General features: G+C 37.8%; 1 protein-coding gene across 2 annotated transcripts in view; it reads left to right on the forward strand.

The window, feature by feature from the left end:
• The window catches only part of SNX25 (sorting nexin 25), an 82,583-nt gene that overhangs the window by 57,228 nt on the left and 7,408 nt on the right, over positions 1-17,947 (forward strand). The window contains exons 8-14 of one of the 2 annotated variants that reach the window (XM_058837346.1): positions 1,255-1,386; positions 3,211-3,486; positions 7,654-7,809; positions 10,116-10,247; positions 14,968-15,108; positions 15,668-15,781; positions 16,303-16,467. In XM_058837346.1, the coding sequence (XP_058693329.1) occupies positions 1,255-1,386; positions 3,211-3,486; positions 7,654-7,809; positions 10,116-10,247; positions 14,968-15,108; positions 15,668-15,781; positions 16,303-16,467 (1,116 nt within the window). The remainder of the gene's footprint in view (positions 1-1,254; positions 1,387-3,210; positions 3,487-7,653; positions 7,810-10,115; positions 10,248-14,967; positions 15,109-15,667; positions 15,782-16,302; positions 16,468-17,947) is intronic. The other variant, XM_058837348.1, reaches the window with a different exon arrangement.

Consider the following 17,947-nt stretch of genomic DNA (forward strand, 5'->3'; position numbering starts at 1 on the left):
GTTTCCTCACGTGTAGCTTGAGACAAGGAAACTCTTTTTCCTACACATAACTTAGTTGTAGAGTTTCACAGGTACTAGGTTTAGGAAAATGAGCAGTCTTCCCAAAGAGGGAGGTATTCTGATGCAGACTAGAATTTTATTATTATTATTAGGTATCAGAAAACCCATGTTAGAGAAATTATTAATGCCTCAATCTCAGAGTTCACCTCTTACTCCATACCAAATAAACTTTGCTATAAGACTCATTAGGCCCAGTGCTCAAGGACCTTTTCTTTTCAAAGAAAAAAGTGTGAGTTGGTTGGTGCCTGTAAGACAGAGGGAGAGAGACTACTCTGGGTAGTGTGTTTGGGTTCCTGGTGATATAAGTAATGGCACTGAATAAGTGACATGAAAACTGGTTCAGCTGCAAGACTAGAGGGTTGGAGAGAAAAGGTTACTTGGTTTTGATGAGGTATTTGGAAAATTGGTCCTGTTTTTTAGAGAGGTTATTCATGTGGTTCAGTATGGGAATTTTTGGTCATTTTGTCAGGGAAGTGTTCTGTTTTCAGGTGTTTGTCTCAAAGAAAAGGCCTGGATTCACAAAAACAGTAGAGGATAAGGGAGTGATAATGTCTTTTTAATGTAACTCCTTAAAGGTTGCAGCATCTGCATGGGTACAGGAAATCTGTTTCGTTTCCTTTATTGCCTGGTGTACACCCTCCTCACTCAGGAAAAGCCCTAACCATTCTATCACAGAATGTACTCGTTCCTGACAGAAGTTTTTCAATGACAGTGGGAACTGGCCCCCAAATGCCCTAGCAGCAAGGTATTCCATCTTTCTCTGTGTTTCTGGAAATAATTGAGATACATCTCAAAGCTCTGTGGGTTGTGGTATGGAAACTGCTGGTGTTTGAAACAAATAAAGAACAGATCATTTAGCTTTCAGTTTGGCTCCTCTGCTTTGCAGGAACATTAGGTGTTAAATTTTTGACAACAGCATTTCATGAGTGACTTGAAATGCTGTCTTAGTCCTTTGAAATGTATCCTGATCAGAAAGATGTAGAAGTATTTACTATATGACAGAAGCATAGATGAATTTATCTTCTAAGTACTTAAAACTCTCTTCTTTTATTGAAGCAAAACTTACTGTAGGTGGTCTGTATAGTTGAATCTAGGACACGTTTGTGGGATGCATAGTGAAAAGATTTTCCCTATAAGGAAAGGAGTTAGAATTAGGCACTTCCCCAGATTTTATTCTTAGTTTTCCTTCTTCAGATTCTTCAGTTTGAAGAAATTTTGGCCAACCCTTCATACCGAGAGCACTTCCGGATCTACATGGAGAGGATGGACAAGATGGCTTTGATTGGCCTTTGGGAGTCTGTGGAGAATCTGAAGAGTGCTAACAAGGTGGAAGCAGTTGCAAGTCTACATACATGGCTTTGTATATTGATGACACTGTTGTGATCTTGATGTTAGAAAATGTCTTTATGATTTTAAAATATCAATAGCATAGGATGGGTTCTAAGAAATTTGGGTGTTTTTAACTGCTTCATGTTAATATTTAAGGATAATATTGCAATTAAAATTTGTGGGCTGTCGTGATGATGATTTATTGTTTGTTGGTGTAACAACATCAGTTGAAAGGAATATTTGATATGCAGAAGTAGAAGAATTATTTCCCTCTCTTCCAGGGAAAAAACATGCAGGCTTTAGTTGTATAGGTTCATGTGGAACCTAGAACCACATTCCAATTGGATATTCTGTACAGAAGCTTCTCATCTTGCCAAGTACAAGTAGCCCAAGTCAATGAAATTGTTCTTAAATCTTTTTGCAAGAGACATGTTGCTTTAAAAGACCTCTCCCTAATCTGTAGCAGCTAAGTATCTCCAGGAATGCCACACTACTGCTAGAGGGAAGAAATAATGCTATATTGGAGTTTTGTCTAAAACAAAGTAGGAATTAGAACTCTGAAACAAGGATAGAGAATATCACTTAAAGTTGCAATGAGTACTCTGAAGCAATGGTGTAGAGGAAGAATTTGTAGGGACAAATTTGCTGTTTGTGACCAGTGTGGTGGATTTTTGGGGGAAACAATTAAGCCTTCAGGATTCACTCTAGCATGAAATACAGATTTCATTATTGATTATCAGTTAACATTTTGTTCACTGTAATTTTATTACTGTTATCCCAGTCAATTGGACAACATAAAGCATCCTGTAAACAGAGAGACAAATTGTAGAGTATGAGTAGTGAACCATTAATGCACTCTGAAGAAATGACTACCAACCAACTCAAGCTTTGAGTGTTGATGGAAATGGTTTTTCAGGTACTGTGAAGAGTTCTGATTTGCAAACTACTCATGATTGGAAAAGGTCCTAGAAATAATTTTATGACCTTTCAGCTGTGATTTTTTTCTCTTCCTGTTCAAAACAACATGTATTTACATATGGATATGGATATATCTGCCACTACAGGGGCAGCTTACAAAAAGGTAGTATCCTGCAGTCATGTGGCTGTGGTATTGTCCCATGAGGCAGGTAAGAACATTGTGCCCTACTGAGGGAGTGGATAAACCCTTTTTAATTCTTTAAAATTTAGGGAGATGGTAATTTAGGGAGCTGATAATGAGCTGTGCTGCATTACTTTCTCTTTTTCTTGTTCATTAATGGGAAATTCAATCCTGTGCATTTGACTGTGCTCAGTAAAAATATCCAGCCTCCTTTACTGCTAAACATCTCTTCAGTTGTGCTTTTCTCCTATTCTTGTTTCTTTTTTTTTTTTTTTTTTCTTTTTTCCCTGCAAATTAATGCTAATCATGTATAAAGTGAATTGATTCTATTCAGCAGAAGACAGGAGGGCTGATAAAGCTAAGCTTTACCATCTGAATTTAAAATGGTGACCACACTGTTGCTCTAGCACTTTTCTTCCTTTTAATACCAGCTTTTGGAACACAGATTTAAAAGAGCGGGTGCAGAAGCTCTGGCAATTTTAGGGCACAGCTGTTTCTTCGCTTAACAAATATCCATACTTGTAAAATTGATTGCTTAGCAGAGGTGCACAGGCAGGCAGCAGTCTCAATCTCAGTAAGAGGTTTACAGATGTCTTCTCATACATTTGGATAGGAAATTAGCTTGATTATCCTTCAAATTGTGCACCTGGGTCCTGAGTCATCTTGATGTTTTCAATATCTTTTCATTATTCTTTTTTCCCTCCCTCTCCCTTGCTTCCTAGGCTGAAATACCTCAACTGGTGAGTGAAATTTACCAGAATTTTTTTGTGGAAAGCAGAGAAATACCTGTGGAAAAGTCCCTTTATAAGGAAATACAGCAAAGTCTTGTGGGAAATAAAGGCATTGAAGTATTCTACAGAATTCAGGCAGATGTTTATGAAACTCTAAAGGACAGATACTACCCCTCATTCATTGTTAGTGATTTATATGAGAGATCAGTAAAGAAGGAGGAAGAAAGAAGTTCTGCTCAGCTAACTCCTGAGGACAAAGATGAAGTGGTGAGTCACACAGACAATTTCTTTCACTGTTATTTAAAGTGATCTGAGAGCATGTCCTGAGAAAAGCATATAGTAGCATCTATTGGACTATTCTTCTTTTTTTTCCTCGTTTATAAATATCATCACTCTTGTAGTTTCACCTGGTAAAACTTGTTTGTTTACATGCTCTTTGAATTGAAATGGTACAAAATGACAGACTACTTAAATTTTAATTTAGTTGAAGTAGATATTTCAGATTCCTAAGCCTTCTGTATTTCACATCTTTCATTATGCTCCTTAGAAACAGAGAATGCAAAACATACTTTGTATAAGCTCAGCTGCTCTGCTTTTGAGAGAAAAAATTCTCACTGACACATCAGTAGGTTTCTGCACAGACATTATCCCTGTCTCCCATGCATTTCCTTCTTACTAAATAGGTACTGAAGATTACACAAAAGAGAAGAAAAAGCCATGTAAAATATAACCTTAGTGGTTTTTATTGATTATTTGAATACATAAATAGGCTGTGTTAGAAGATAAATCTAGCACAAGAACTCTAAATAGTAAAGCAGAGCATTCAAAATGTCATAAGCAATAAGCCAATGGCAACACTTCTTGGGGCAGGCTTTTTCCTTGGGTTGTCTAAATCAGTCATGTCAGGGGAACTTGTGTTGTGTTTATCCAAGAACATTTTGACAAGAGCACGTCTCAGACTATTGAGTGCCTCTTTCAGTCAGGCTGCTGCTTCAGATCAGCATGGATGTCTTCATTTTACATGTGAACTTGCTCAGAACTCAATGAAATGTAACAGTTTGCCCAAAACCAGATTTAAATAAACAAATAAGCAGAATTCGGAAGTGCTGCTCTACATTCTGCTATCTAGAAACAATTTTCCAGAACCCAGTGCTTTTGTATTTACTGCTTAAATTACTTTAATTTCTGTAGGTGAGTTGTTCTAGTCTTTGTAGTTTGAGTATCAGCAAATCTGCAGAGATAAATAAGTAAATTACTTGCAATATATGCTTTTAGAGCTTGATGAATCTTTTCAGTGTTTGTTTTTCCCTGTATTCTTTTCCTTGATAAAATATTAAAGATGGTTTTTCTAGTTTTCTCACTGCTAACTCAGCTCTGTGTTGATGGCAGTAGGGTACTTCAAAGACTTTGTGTGCTTGTGCTTGCAGTCATTGAGACTTTGCACAATGGCTCTTAACAGTTTTGTCCAGAACTTCCTGAAGCATTAAAGGTTGTGCTTTCTAATTTCTTCATATGCTTCTTTCAGAGTCTAACACAGATAATGATTTTTCTAAGAAAGCTGACACAACACTTGAGGGCTAACTGTACTCTGTCTGATAACATCTACTGTAGCTGCCAAAAAGTTAGATTTTTGACATTGGCATCATCTGTTCTTCCTCTGAGTCCTTGGATATGTACGGGCCAGATATGATGTCCGTGTCAGCTGTAAAACCTTCAAGACTAATATATTGCTAAGTCTGCTTACAAGATTCAAAGTAGTTTGTTTTGTTGGTTTTTTTTTTCCTTTTTAAGAACAAATTAAGAATGAAATTGTATATACTGCTTGAGTATCTCTTGAATAGAGCAGTTCTAACGGTTCTGTGCCATGCTTCAGGGTCTTTGAGATGAAAACAAATTGTAAGTCTCTCTGAAGCTTCCCATGTTCTTTCAAATTTTGGGGAAAATGCAGTACTGACTAATAAGTTTGTGGGGGTTTTTTCCTCCCCATATATCAGAAATTACAGCTTAGAAATTGGATGTTTTTGGAAGAATACATAGTTAGCAAATACAGATTGGTTTTGGTTTAGTTTGGGTATTGAGTCTATGTCCTCACTTCCTGAGGCACTGTGGGCATCACAAGTGTTAATCGTCTATAAATTTCACTGCTATAGCTGAAGAGATAAAAAGCCATCTTGTGCATTCGTGGAGGTGAGGACAAAAGGATGAGCCCTGATTAAATGTGAGAAAATCAAGTCACAAGATAGCAGTCTGGAAAGGGCCAGACTGCTGGTTCTGCTGCAAGAAGAACAAGCTCTTTCTTCTTTCCTGTCTTGTTGCCACTTTCAGTTTCTGGGACAAACCTCCACAAGCCCCCGCAAACCTCCAAGTGTTTCTACTTGGATAAATGTCACAGGTAGAAATGCAGAAGCAGGCAGTGCTTGCATCCAGCACTTTGAGGAGAGGATGTAATGATGGCATTGGTGCTGCATATGTCAGATCACTAAAATAAGACTGTCATCTGTGTTCTACATCACTCACAGAAATGGAAGCCATTATCAGTTTACCAGTCAGGGGAAGACAGTGCAATCCATTATGATCTCAGCTTTGAGTGAACTGGTTGTTTGTTAAATTTGATATTTTGAATACAGGTGACTTGATTCTGTATTCTAGCGTTTCTGTGATAAACCTAGTGATTCAGCAGTGTTTTTTTGCTTTAAGGGTCTGAAAAGTTAATGACAGGGAAATCATGTAGCCTACCTCTGGGAACACAGCCTCACTGATTTGTAATTAATTGCAATTCTTTGATTGCTAGCACTGAACTTCACATGAAAAGTCTTTTAATTCTTCTGTGCTGAAAATAGCATTTTTGATTCCTTCTTTACCTCCATGCTTCCCAATATCTGTAAGGTTTGGGTTTTTTTATGGTTCTTTACATTAGCATTTTAAATAACACCCAGTATTGTTAATTATTATTATTTGTGTTACTGTAGTGCCAGAAGACAACATTCTGAGCTGAGGTCTGTATGCGTGCTTGGAGGCAAGTTTCTGACCCTAGGAGTTTATAGTCCGTGCAGAATAGACAGAAGAAAGGACAATGTATAGAGTTAATGGATTTTTACTCAGCCACATAGCAGGCAAGTGCAGAGCTGGAAAAGGGCATGGATTTCTTAGCCTAGAATTCCTGACTTCTGCATTATGTTTGAGGATCATGCTAAGGAGATTAAAAAAAGGGCTGAGAAGCAATAACTAATAAGATAAAAGATACAATGGAATTTACAATAGGATTATCTCCTCTAAAACTCACAGAATTTACAAGAGTATGAGAGTTCCTTCCGTTAGCTTTTTCTTCATGATATAAGGATATGGTTTATTTAGTTGAAATACCATTAAATAACATGGAACCCCTGTTCATGAGAACAGACTCAGCATCCCACAGATTAATTTAGATATACTCTGTCACAAACAGACCTCGAAGATCATTGAACGCGACAGCAGTAAAAGCTGAGTGCTGTTTGCTAGATTTCAAGGTCTTCATGTCTATTTGGGGAAGTACAGTAAGAAGGGGGAGTCTGAGTTATATGTCAGAAGATAAGGAGAATGTCACTGAAAGGTGTGAAGTTTTCTATTTTTTTGCATGCTTGTAGTACACAAGGTGGAAAAAGCTATTGGTTTGTCTGAATGAATATATGCAAATGATGTATGAATTTAGGGTAAGGCATATGTGCTTTTAACACATTTTTATTAACAGTTCTAAAAACAGCAGTAAAATCTGTGTAGAAAGCTAAAAGACTTGGTTTAGATTGTTCTGCAGGATGACAAATCTGTTTTGTGAAGGTCTGTGGGAGGCAGGACTGTTTGTTAGAAGTACGGGGTTTTTTGTGTTTTTTTTTTTTATTTTGTTCCCCGCTGCCCCATCCTCATTATCTTTCAGCTCAGTGCTAACTATTTGCTCTTCTATCTGGCTCTGAATATTGATCATGACTACTAAGCTGTTTTTGCTTTTAAAACAAACTTTATCTCTCATTTACACTAAAGCCTTAGCTTGAAGGTTAGTTTTACATGGTTGCCAAATAACTGTAGTAGAAATAGTAATGAGGCTTTGTCTCTGGGGGGTTTTGGTTTTGTTTTTTACAACACACTGGCATTTCGTGTTGCTGATGGTTGGAATATCTGTTATACCTACATTTTCATCTGTATCGAGAAGTGTTCTTATATATAAAAAACTTGCAGAGCAAACAATAAGCCACCTTCTTCCCCATCCCTGGCAGCATTCAAGGCCAGGCTGCATGAGGCTCTGACCAGTCTGGGCTAGTGGAAAGTGTCCATGGCAATGGCAGTGAGATTGTAACTGCGTGATCTTTAAGGTCCCTTCCAGCTGAAACATTCTATCATTCTATGAATAACTGTGTCTTTTCTCATATTGATGTAGCAATTACCTCCATCCTCTATTCCTAGAGCCAAAGTTGTGACGAAGCTACTGAAGAATGCAGCACAAGAATTAACGAACAAGCCAGTTATGCTGTAAATAAACTTCGCCAGCTAAATGACAAGCTTGAGTATAAGAAACAGGCTCTAAATTCCATTTGTAATTCACCAAAACCCGATAAAAAGGTACATACCAGTAGTGTCTTCAGTTCTTTTATTTGAAATTTTTTTTTTTTGGATATGTATATGTTTGTGTAATATCCACTTGCCACATTTTGGACACGTCAGATGGTTATTTCAGTCAACTTGTTAAATAGAAGGTGAAACTAGAACTTAGTTTTAATTGTTTGTTTTCCTCATATCTAAAAGCTATTGCAATTAAAATTGTGAATGCGATATATATTGCTTTGTTGGCCATGGAATAATGATCACTCTCCCATGGTCTTGCTGCTTTGTTGGTGGCAAGGGGTGTTTCTCCCTTGCCTCCCTGCTGTGCAGTGTCCAGCACCGGCCGCTGCTGCGGCGCTGTCCGGGGGGATATGCTGGCCAGCTCCCGTGTCCTCTGCCAGCTCTTGGGGACACAGCACAACTCCCTCCTCTGCAGTGCCAGCTCTGGAACTTCCTTCGGCTGAGGGATAAAAAACCCCAAACCTTTAGGAGTGACTGATTCCTTTACTAGGAGCTGGGAGAAAACACGCTGTTATCAAAGGAAAATTTCTGAAGGATATGAAATTTTAAATTTCTGGGCTAGGGCAAACATAAAATAATCCTTTTCTCTTTGCAAAGTTAAACAGGTAAGCAATCTGAGAGTATACTCAAGAGAAGCAAGTGACTTGCACATAGCTTGGGCCAACTTATCTGTGTTGATACTACAGGCCATTTGTTTAGATGCAGTTGGGCCTGTCTTGTCAGGCGTAATGGGATTCAGTTGCAGATGGTAGATGGTGGGTAAGATGAACAAGTATCCAAGATGTTTTCCTAAAATCCTGCTGCCAGGGATGACAAAAATGTACCTGGTTATTAGTCATTGCTCAGAACCTGGCTTCTCTATACATTTTTCCTTCACTCAGGGTGAGCGCTAAGATGCTTGTCTGAAAAGGAGTTGACACCCCACTCATTCTCTGCTGCCCCAGCTCTGGGCATAGCTACCTCCAGGAGAAAGATGTAGACATTAGAGTTTGAGGCCACCCTGGCTAGCTTCATCCCCTCTGTCCCTCCCACATCTTACTTCTGCCAGAGGGTACTGCAAACTGAAAATATTTGCAGCTGTTGCAAGGTGTGTCCCTTCCAACCCAAGCCATTCTATGATTCTATATAACTAAACCTTTATATAGTGCTCCATTACCATGAATGTTCTATGTTCTCTTTGCATTCTTGAAACCATAATTGTTATATTCTTTCTATACTTAGGCTCTTTGGGAGGTGGGGATTGTACCCCTACTGAAGTGTTGTGGGTTTTTCTATGTATATTTTTGTTTCTAAAATATTCTTTGTCTTGGAAAATAGGCACATCTCTGAAACAGAATAGTAAAATTGATCCAGTATTATTGTAAAGTCTCAATATTTGGTTTGTAAATGTAACAGCTGTTTACTTACGATAAAAATCTTACCACATGTTCTGCATTTGAATGTTCCTGGATGCTGCTGGAGTCAATGTAAGGTGACTAGAGAAGCTTCAGCATTGATAGCAAATAAAGTTAAATATAAAATTATTCTGAAGGTGAGGTATTTCTTAGAAAATTGTTATATAGCTGTCACATGGATAATATTTTACATCTGACATGAGACAAAAATTCTGAACAAGATAGAAATCCTGTAGCTCTGTAGAACATACCACTTGTGTAAGTGATTGAACTGATAAACTTGGCTAAGTGGTATATCATATTTAAAAACGAAAGAGTGTCATTTGCTTTGCTGTGCTTCTAACATCTCATCTTATGCATATTCCATCTTCTCTTGTCATACTGGCAGGATGATTGGCTACTTTTTGTGTTTTCCACAATAAGAAATCCTTGTCTTCTCAAAACTAAAATGAAATAAGTGATAACTTTGGGTGATTTCTAACATAGCTAAATTCTTAGAAATGAGATCTATTCCCAGTTTCTTCAGTCACGATGTATACCTGAAAATGCTAAAGATGTCTTCAGTGAGGTGTATTTCATTAATGGCAATTTCAAGTTCTTATAAAGCATACCATATGTAAGATATAATCCTATCTGAAGTGTCTTTTATGCTGGCAGTATGATGGTAGTTGTAACTTGTTTTTTATTTGAGTGTGAGGGTTGACCTATAAGATTGTTGTGTACTCTAGAAGTTGGAAGCATCGTCAATTCCCTCACTTGTTATTTTTTTAAAATTTTAATCCACATTAATTTTTCTCCCCCTGCTTTTGTACCTCTTTTTCTTTCGGAACAGTGTCTCTAAAGACATAAAGCTTGTGTGCTGTACAAGCTTTTTCCTACAAATTGTAATGAGTAAACTTTTCTCTGCAGATTGTTTCTAAGCTGAAGGATGAAATTACTCTGATGGAGAGAGAGCACAGTGACCTTCAGCTGCACATTGCAAGAACAGACTGGTGGTGTGAGAATCTTGGCATGTGGAAAGCCTTCATTGTCTCAGGAGAGGTAGGGGATTTTTTTTCTGGCTTTTTATCTTCTAGGTCTATTCAAACTTGAATGAAAAGCAGAAGAAAAATGTATAGATACTTTCCTTATGCTTGTTTATACTTAAAATTTACTTGTGGGGGAAAGAACCCTAGCCTCTTCTGAGCTCCTCTTCTCTTTCCCCAGTGGCTACTATGATGCATACACAGTTTCTGTTCCTCAGACACTATTGTAATCGAGTTATAAAAATTACCTGCATGTACATAAACAAATTTTGGCACTGAGTAAAGTAAGTTGCAATCTTAGGGGCACTGTTTTTCATGAGAACTGTCTCTTCCTATATTACCATGCTATTGCACTTGGGTGCAGTTGTGTCTCTGCTATGTCTCAAAGATGCAGTGCTTATACTTTTTGTGTTTTCTATTATTGTATTTAATGGCTGTACAGTTTCAAGGGGCCTGAATGCCCAGAAAGTGCTTTATATCTGTAAGTTGAATAAGTTCTTACTTTTTTTTTGTCTTGTTCTGCTGTTCCATTTGGGTGTAGGCAGACAATTGTAGAATGCATGTGAAAATTGTAATGAAAACAAAAAGTATCACAATTTTCTCGTTCTCTGTTAACACTTACCATGAAAGGAACTCAGTGAATGCTTGTTGTGTAGAAGGTGTAGGCTGACATACATAAGAAATCTTCTTGACAGTATCACTACAAAGAACTAAAGGTTTATTTGGTCTCTACTGGCTTGCCTTTGTATGCCATTAAGAAAATGTTCCTGAAATGAATATAAATAGTTTTCTTGAGGTAATAGTTTGTTGGAGGCAAAAAGGATGTGCTGTGGAGTTCATTTGGCTGTGTCTTAAGCTCTTGCAAGCCAGTGATAGGTCTGTCTACAGTTAAAGTCATTGTAAAAGAAGAAATAAATCCAACAGGTCAAAAAATGTAAGGTGCCAGTTTTAAAACCAAATTCTCCATGTGAAACCATCTGGATTTGGTTTTCTTTTAATGTTGTTTGCAAGTGACAACATTGAAAACTGAAAAATTCTTAAGCTGTCTTCTTAAGTTATTTGTAGCTTTTGAAGCCTGGTCTTAAAGTCTGGTAAACTCTGTGTGCAGAAAAACTGCAGAATGGCAGCTTTCTGCACATATGTAACCATATACAACCGTCCAGCATCTCTCTCATTACCAGAGGAGAAGGTGGTTTGGCTAAATTAGAGGGATGTTCGAAGAGGCTTTTAATTGCTTGCTGCCTTAGCTATAACTTAGGTAATTAAATATAGGCTTCTATTAATTATGCTGTTTGCAGCTCCATGCTTCAAAGGGTAGGCTGGAGAAAACATGGCTGTTGTCGTTATCTCTGTTAATTAATTGCTTGGAAATATTGTAGCTGCAGTGGATGATTTCAGGGGGCATGAGTAGGTGACATAGTTTTTATGTCTGCAAAATATGTTGTTGCCAATCCCAGAATATAGCTCTGTGATCTTAGAAAGAGAAAGCCTTGGCCCTATTGTTCAGCAGAAAAGTTTAGTGAATTTTGCTATAGACCTTGACCTGAAAGTGTAATAGCCAGTCATTGACCTTTTAAACTGATCTACCAAATCAGTTAAGAGAAGGCACAAAAAAAATACTTAAAGTCTTAGAAAAAACTTTGTCTGAACTCCTGTTTGTAATCTCTTAGCTTGAATCTTTCAGTCTTTATAGTTTTGAGTCATTTAAATATACTAAATCTATGTGCGTGAACTATATATATATATAAAAATCAGTGTAAATAATATAATCTCTAGGTGTCTTTTGGTACCTCATATTTCAGATAAAATTGATGTTGGAGACTCCATGTTTTGGTTGATTGGTAGAGGTTGAAAAATAAGCAGGAACATGCAGATTGAGGAGGTCTATCACAGCAAATTTTGTAATTCTGTGAGTCTCTTACTCATTACAGGTACATAACTTAGAGCTGAATAACCCAACTTGATCTGCTTCCTTTAATGGTTTTGGCCTTATATAATTTAAAATTGTAAAGGACATTCTGTCTCCCTTGTCCAAAAAATATAACATATTTCAGAGTATAACATATTTTAAAAAATCTATTTCTTTCATAACAAATTGAGTTTGTAGATCCGAATAAGGTGAAAAAATGCCATGTTTCTTGTGGTTACCACACTACACACTTGGACAAGAGGTGGCTGAAAAGCTGCTCAACAGACAAGAACTTGGGGCTGCTGGTTGACAACTGTCTGAACATGAGCCAGGAGCGTGCCCAGGTGGCCAAGGAGGCCAAATGCATCCTGGCTTGTATCAGAAATAGTGTGGCCACCAGGGAAAGAGAAGTGATTTTTTCCCCCTGTACTTGGCACTGTACCAGCAGCACCTGGGCTAGAAAATGGTTAGGAAGGTTGGGAAAAAGCTGGATCATGTTTTGGGTAGGAGTATTAGAAGTGCAGTCTCATGGTGTGGCATGCAAGGTTTGTGTTCAGCAGGACCTCTGGGCTTCAGCTCTGACCCTTGGAACACCTTTTGGCTGGAAACAGTAGATATGCTAGTGGCTTTCAGATGTGCAGCCCATCTTGAGTGGGCTGCAGGTCTGTCAAGGGTAAATGCAACTCTTGAATACATTAGGAGGGGAGTTTCCACTCAAGATGAGGAAGTTTTACAGTTGCTGTGCAGGTGCTGGGCTGTGTCCCTTAAGAAGGGTGGATTTGAATGAGGAACTTCTTGCATGAGAAGTGGTTCTGAAAGCACTTTTGTTTGCTTAACTTAGCAAAAGGGAGAATCAGAGGAATGGGGCTCTCTAGTTTGAATTCACTCAAGATAGCAATTGTATGAGATGGTGCCTGCTAACACCAAAGGACTGGATCTCCTGGTTTAGAAGGCCTCCTAACATTTAATTTTTCTGTTTTCTTGTTGACTCTTTAATTTGGAAAAACAAATTCACAAGTACCTAAGCTGATAAAAAAGTTTGCATTCCTAAGATGCTGAACATTTTCAGTATTTGTACGAGGATACTTGAAAAAAGGCTGTAATGTGTCTTCATCTAGTAATTGGAATATAGATGATTCTGCACGTAGACCCTTACTTGAAGCAGGAGTACTAAGTCCTCCCATTTTGTGAACGTGCTTTCAGAGGGATAGCTCTCTCCTGACAATTACAGTGCAGATGACCCTACGCATGCAAATCCCTGCCCTGGGAACAAATTTGGCATGGAGAATCATAGGCATGACTCAGCAATTTTATCACTGATCTCCCAGTATTGAAAAAGGACAGCCAGGAGGTGTTTGTGAGTCACCTAAAAACACAGATCCAATCTAGCTCAGGGTAGACAGGGCAGGGACTGCCCCAGACGATCCCAGATGTTCTGCACCATGTCTCTCTGACCTGCATCTTGGAGGCTGTTCAAGCATCTATTTCTGCAGTAGTCTGGCAGGAGATAGGCACTTCTCCAAATAGCTGCGCTGAGAACCAGGCACATTTGCAGGCATTCAGGCTGGTGCTTTGTATTCTGTCTGAGTGCTGCTGCAGCTTTTTGACAGAGATTTGTGAAATCTGGGCCTCAGACTTGGCTTCCCAGTGGTCCTTGTGCAGCTTTATGAGAATGTATCACAGGGAATATTATCAATGCACAGCTCTGAATAGCTTAAAAATATGAATGTGCATTTCAGTCATGTGGCCTTTACAACGGTGATGTAGTTGCTTGTCAAATTATTCATCAATAGCATTGTGTGGTCAGATCTCTACTGGTCAGGCTTCTCAGAAAAGAGGTCATAACTATATGAATTTTAAAGTTTATTCTTATCCTAATTAGTTAAATAGTCTTTTAAAAAAGCTTTAAAGTTATAACTTTGCTCTAAAAGACTGGGAGTCGTATTTTATAATTACCTTTCATTATTTGCATGTATATAAAGACAAGCATTCTAGAGTGAAATATTTTATGCATTTCCCTTATTTGTCTTTCATAATCAATTTGGGTGTCTCTTCAAAATAAGTAAACAAAAATTTACTACCAATAGGACATAAGGATGAAATTCTTACGTCAATTCTTATATCAAATTAAGAAACAGTGTGCTCACACTGCTGCCATTGTCTCAAGAAAAGATGTTTAACTTTGCTTCCTGTTTGCACAATATAGTTAATTGCTTCTCCTTCCTCTGGCTGAGGATTGTAGTTGGATTCAGTAGTATTTTTGTAAAGTTGTGAGTCCCTCAGAAATAGTGCATGGATACCATGAACTCTGCAAGGAGAACAGCTCGAGTGAGCAGAGAAATCGCTCTGTAACAGCACCAGCTATTGCAGGACCCAGCTGCAGAGCTGCTATGCCTGGTGTGTGGGTGAGCCTCAGCAGAAGCACTGGGAAGGGAGGGTGGAAATAAAGGGAAAACACTCAGGTAAATGCGGATAGGAGAGATGGAATATTGATGAGCAATCACAAAGCTACATGGGAAGTACCTTAAAAACCAAAATACACTCAGCTGTTTGAAGAAGACACGTCAGGGAGACTTTGCTGATGGACAGCATTGCAAAACTGTATGTAAAAGTGTAATAGTGGTTAGCTGGAGGGCTGATTCAGGACTGGCACAGCATTTTGGGTGAAGGTTAGTTCATGAAGGGAATTGCTCCATATGTAGCTTTCAAATCTCACGTGAAGTGTGGGACTGGTGACTGAGTTTGCAAGCTGGTCATCTGGCAGCTCAAATGTTCCACTGTTTACTTTCAACAGAGATTATCCTATCTGTTTTTCTTCCCCCACAAGGTTTTAGAAGAGAATGGAGAACAAGTGCCCTGTTACTCTGTCATGGTGAGTTTACAAGAAGTTGGTGGAGCTGAAACTAAGAACTGGACTGTTCCCAGGAAGCTCAATGAGTTTCAGAACCTACACCGCAAACTGAGTGAGGTACGAATCCTGTCTAAGGGAGGGAAGACATACAAACTATCAAAATTTGGCAGAATGATAAAAATTTAACGCTGCCAGTTTTGATGTCAGCCTTTTGGCTTTTAGCCCTTTGGAGCTAGATTTCTATCTGCATATTTCTGGTCTCTAACAGATGTTTGTAGAACTGATTTATAATTATTTTTTTCCCCTTAATAATGTTTTCCTGGACTAACCCCATTTCAAAATGGTATATGCTCTGTAGTGTCATAGAACCTGCTATAAGAATGAGATTTTATGTCTTGCTTCTAGGAAAGTATTAGGAACAATAGCTTTTGGGGAGAGAGAAGGTTGGGACCTTTTCCACAGTGCTTTAACCTTTCTGTCTGATAAGGAATAGATAATGCTGCTATAAAGGGAAAGGGTTTAGATGTGTCAGCCCATAGTGGAAAAGGGAAAATGGTTTCTTGAGAGGGGTGTGAAAGGGAGATGAGAGCAAAAAGGAGTCTCTTCATTTCCATTCTGAACCACCTGTCTTCTTCTCTGCATACATCTTAATTGATCTCTCCTTTCTCCTACACAGTGTTTTCCATCATTAAAGAAAGTTCAGTTGCCTTCTCTCAGCAAGCTGCCCTTCAAATCCATAGACCAGAAATTCATGGAGAAATCCAAGAACCAGCTTAATAACTTTCTGCAGGTAAGAAAATAAAGACAAAACCAACAGATATCTAAACAGAATAGAGAGGCTGGTGCCTCTCTATTGCATGAAGAGCCTGGAACAAATAGGTCAAATGTAAGTTTTGACACTATAAATACCAAAGTTGTCCAAAATGCCTGAAATTGAGATGAGCTTGATGGATAGTAACCATTCCTCTAGTGGTAAGTTAATTTAAACTTTGATTAATTAAGGAATTATATATAATGAATAATTAATTGCCACTTTCAGCTAAAACTCTTTACAATAAACTCCTTACAAATGAGAAACTGTTAAAAAACAAGAAAGTTTTAAGATTAAAAGCTTTATTCTTACTAGTTCCAGTACTTTAGAAATATGTTCTTAAAGTATCTTTGTGAGATAGGGACTTTTTTTTCCCACACTACCTCTGAGCTGTGACTTAAACAGTATTATTGGATGCTTCAACATATGTTATTCCTTAACAAGAAATATTTAATTGATGTGTTGCTGTGTTGTAATATGTCATTATTTTTATTTCTTAGAAATTACTCTCTGATGAAAGACTCTGCCAGAGTGAAGCACTTTATGCCTTCTTGAGCCCCTCCCCAGAGCACCTCAAAGTTATTGATGTGCAAGGAAAGAAGTCATCATTTTCACTCTCCTCATTTTTAGAAAGACTTCCTGGTGATTTGTTTTCTCATCAGGAGGTAAGTGCTAGAAAAGTAATCTTCCCAAATTTAATTACTTATCCTAAGTAAGCAGGGAGAGTCATTAGTATTGGAATGGCAGGCAATATTTCCAAAGGTCATTTGTAATTTACTGTAGGTGAACAAAGAGTCAGAAATAAGAGCAGCCTCTGAATTGAAAAGATGTTTATTAAAAAAATAGGTTTCCTGCCTTTTGGTGCATGCATATAGGCAAATGTGTAAGCTATCACAAATAAACAAATTGCCATTCATGTGTTTATTTTTTTATAGCCAAATTTTCCACTTTTTGCGTTCTGAACATGTATATTTCAGAGGGGTTTTGGCATGTAAATATAATTCTCACTTGGGAATATTCTCTTGGCAAGAACAGCTGTGTATCCTTTATAATTTCAGGACAACTTCTGAAGGAGAGCTAGTTTTGACAAGAAACTGTGGGAAAATAGTACAGGCTTACTGAGGGAATTTGCAAATGCATGCAGGAGCTGATGTGGGCAAACCAGTTGGAGAATGTGTTATTATGCCATAAAAGCCCTTTGTTTATCAAAATGCAATGAATAATAGATTAGTGACTAAAATAGTTAATTGACTAAATTGACCATAATTCCATGTCACTCTATTCTGTGGTGTTCATGCTCAGATAATGCAACATTCAAGGACCTGTTTCTATCCCTGCTTTTAGTTATATGTTAAACAAAATTCATATGAAACAGTTAATTTCTTACATGCTGTAGCTGTCTGGAGTGGATAGGTCTTATGCAAGATAATTTGAGTTTGGGGAGCAGTAATAGGCTTTTTACAGTTCTTGTCTTTTAATAGGGAGAAAGGTGGTCTTGCATCTCAGAAATATATATTTATCTCTAAAAATTATTCTGTGTTTGCATCTAGATGCTGAATTAATGTTCCTCATTTCAGAGTAATAAATATAAAGAAAGTTTGAGGAACTAGTTTTATACTTTTATAGAAGTACTGGAGTTCTAAAATCACAAGTGCTTTCACTAAAATGACTGTTGGGTAGAAGTAGCATAAAAGCATCGAAGTGTGAAGCTATTTGTATTTTGCTATTTAATTGAAAAACATCCTCAAGACAAAGCCAGACTGCATAGATATTGTATTATGGCAATCTGTAGGAGGAAATAGTTAGGAAATACAGGAGAAGGAAAGAGAATTTTTAATACTAGTGTGTGAGAGGCGAAAGAACAAATAAACAAAGCAGAAATTATGCAACTGTTACTGAAAAGGAAGTAGAGCAAAAAATGCCCACAGAGTGTGGCAACAGAGGAGTTCACAGAGGAGTTCGAACATAACTTCTTACTGAGTTTAAATTTAATACTATTTATTACTTGTGGGACTAGGAGCTTAATTTTGGGTAGAGTGTATTGTGCCAGGCACTGTGAAAATGCAGACAAAGACCATCCTGCTTCACATTTCTCTTCCCTCTCTTCTCCCTTCTTTCCTTAAGCTTACACATAAGAGAAGACAG

Source organism: Poecile atricapillus, chromosome 4 (genome assembly GCF_030490865.1).
Source record: "Poecile atricapillus isolate bPoeAtr1 chromosome 4, bPoeAtr1.hap1, whole genome shotgun sequence".
NCBI lineage: Eukaryota > Metazoa > Chordata > Aves > Passeriformes > Paridae > Poecile > Poecile atricapillus.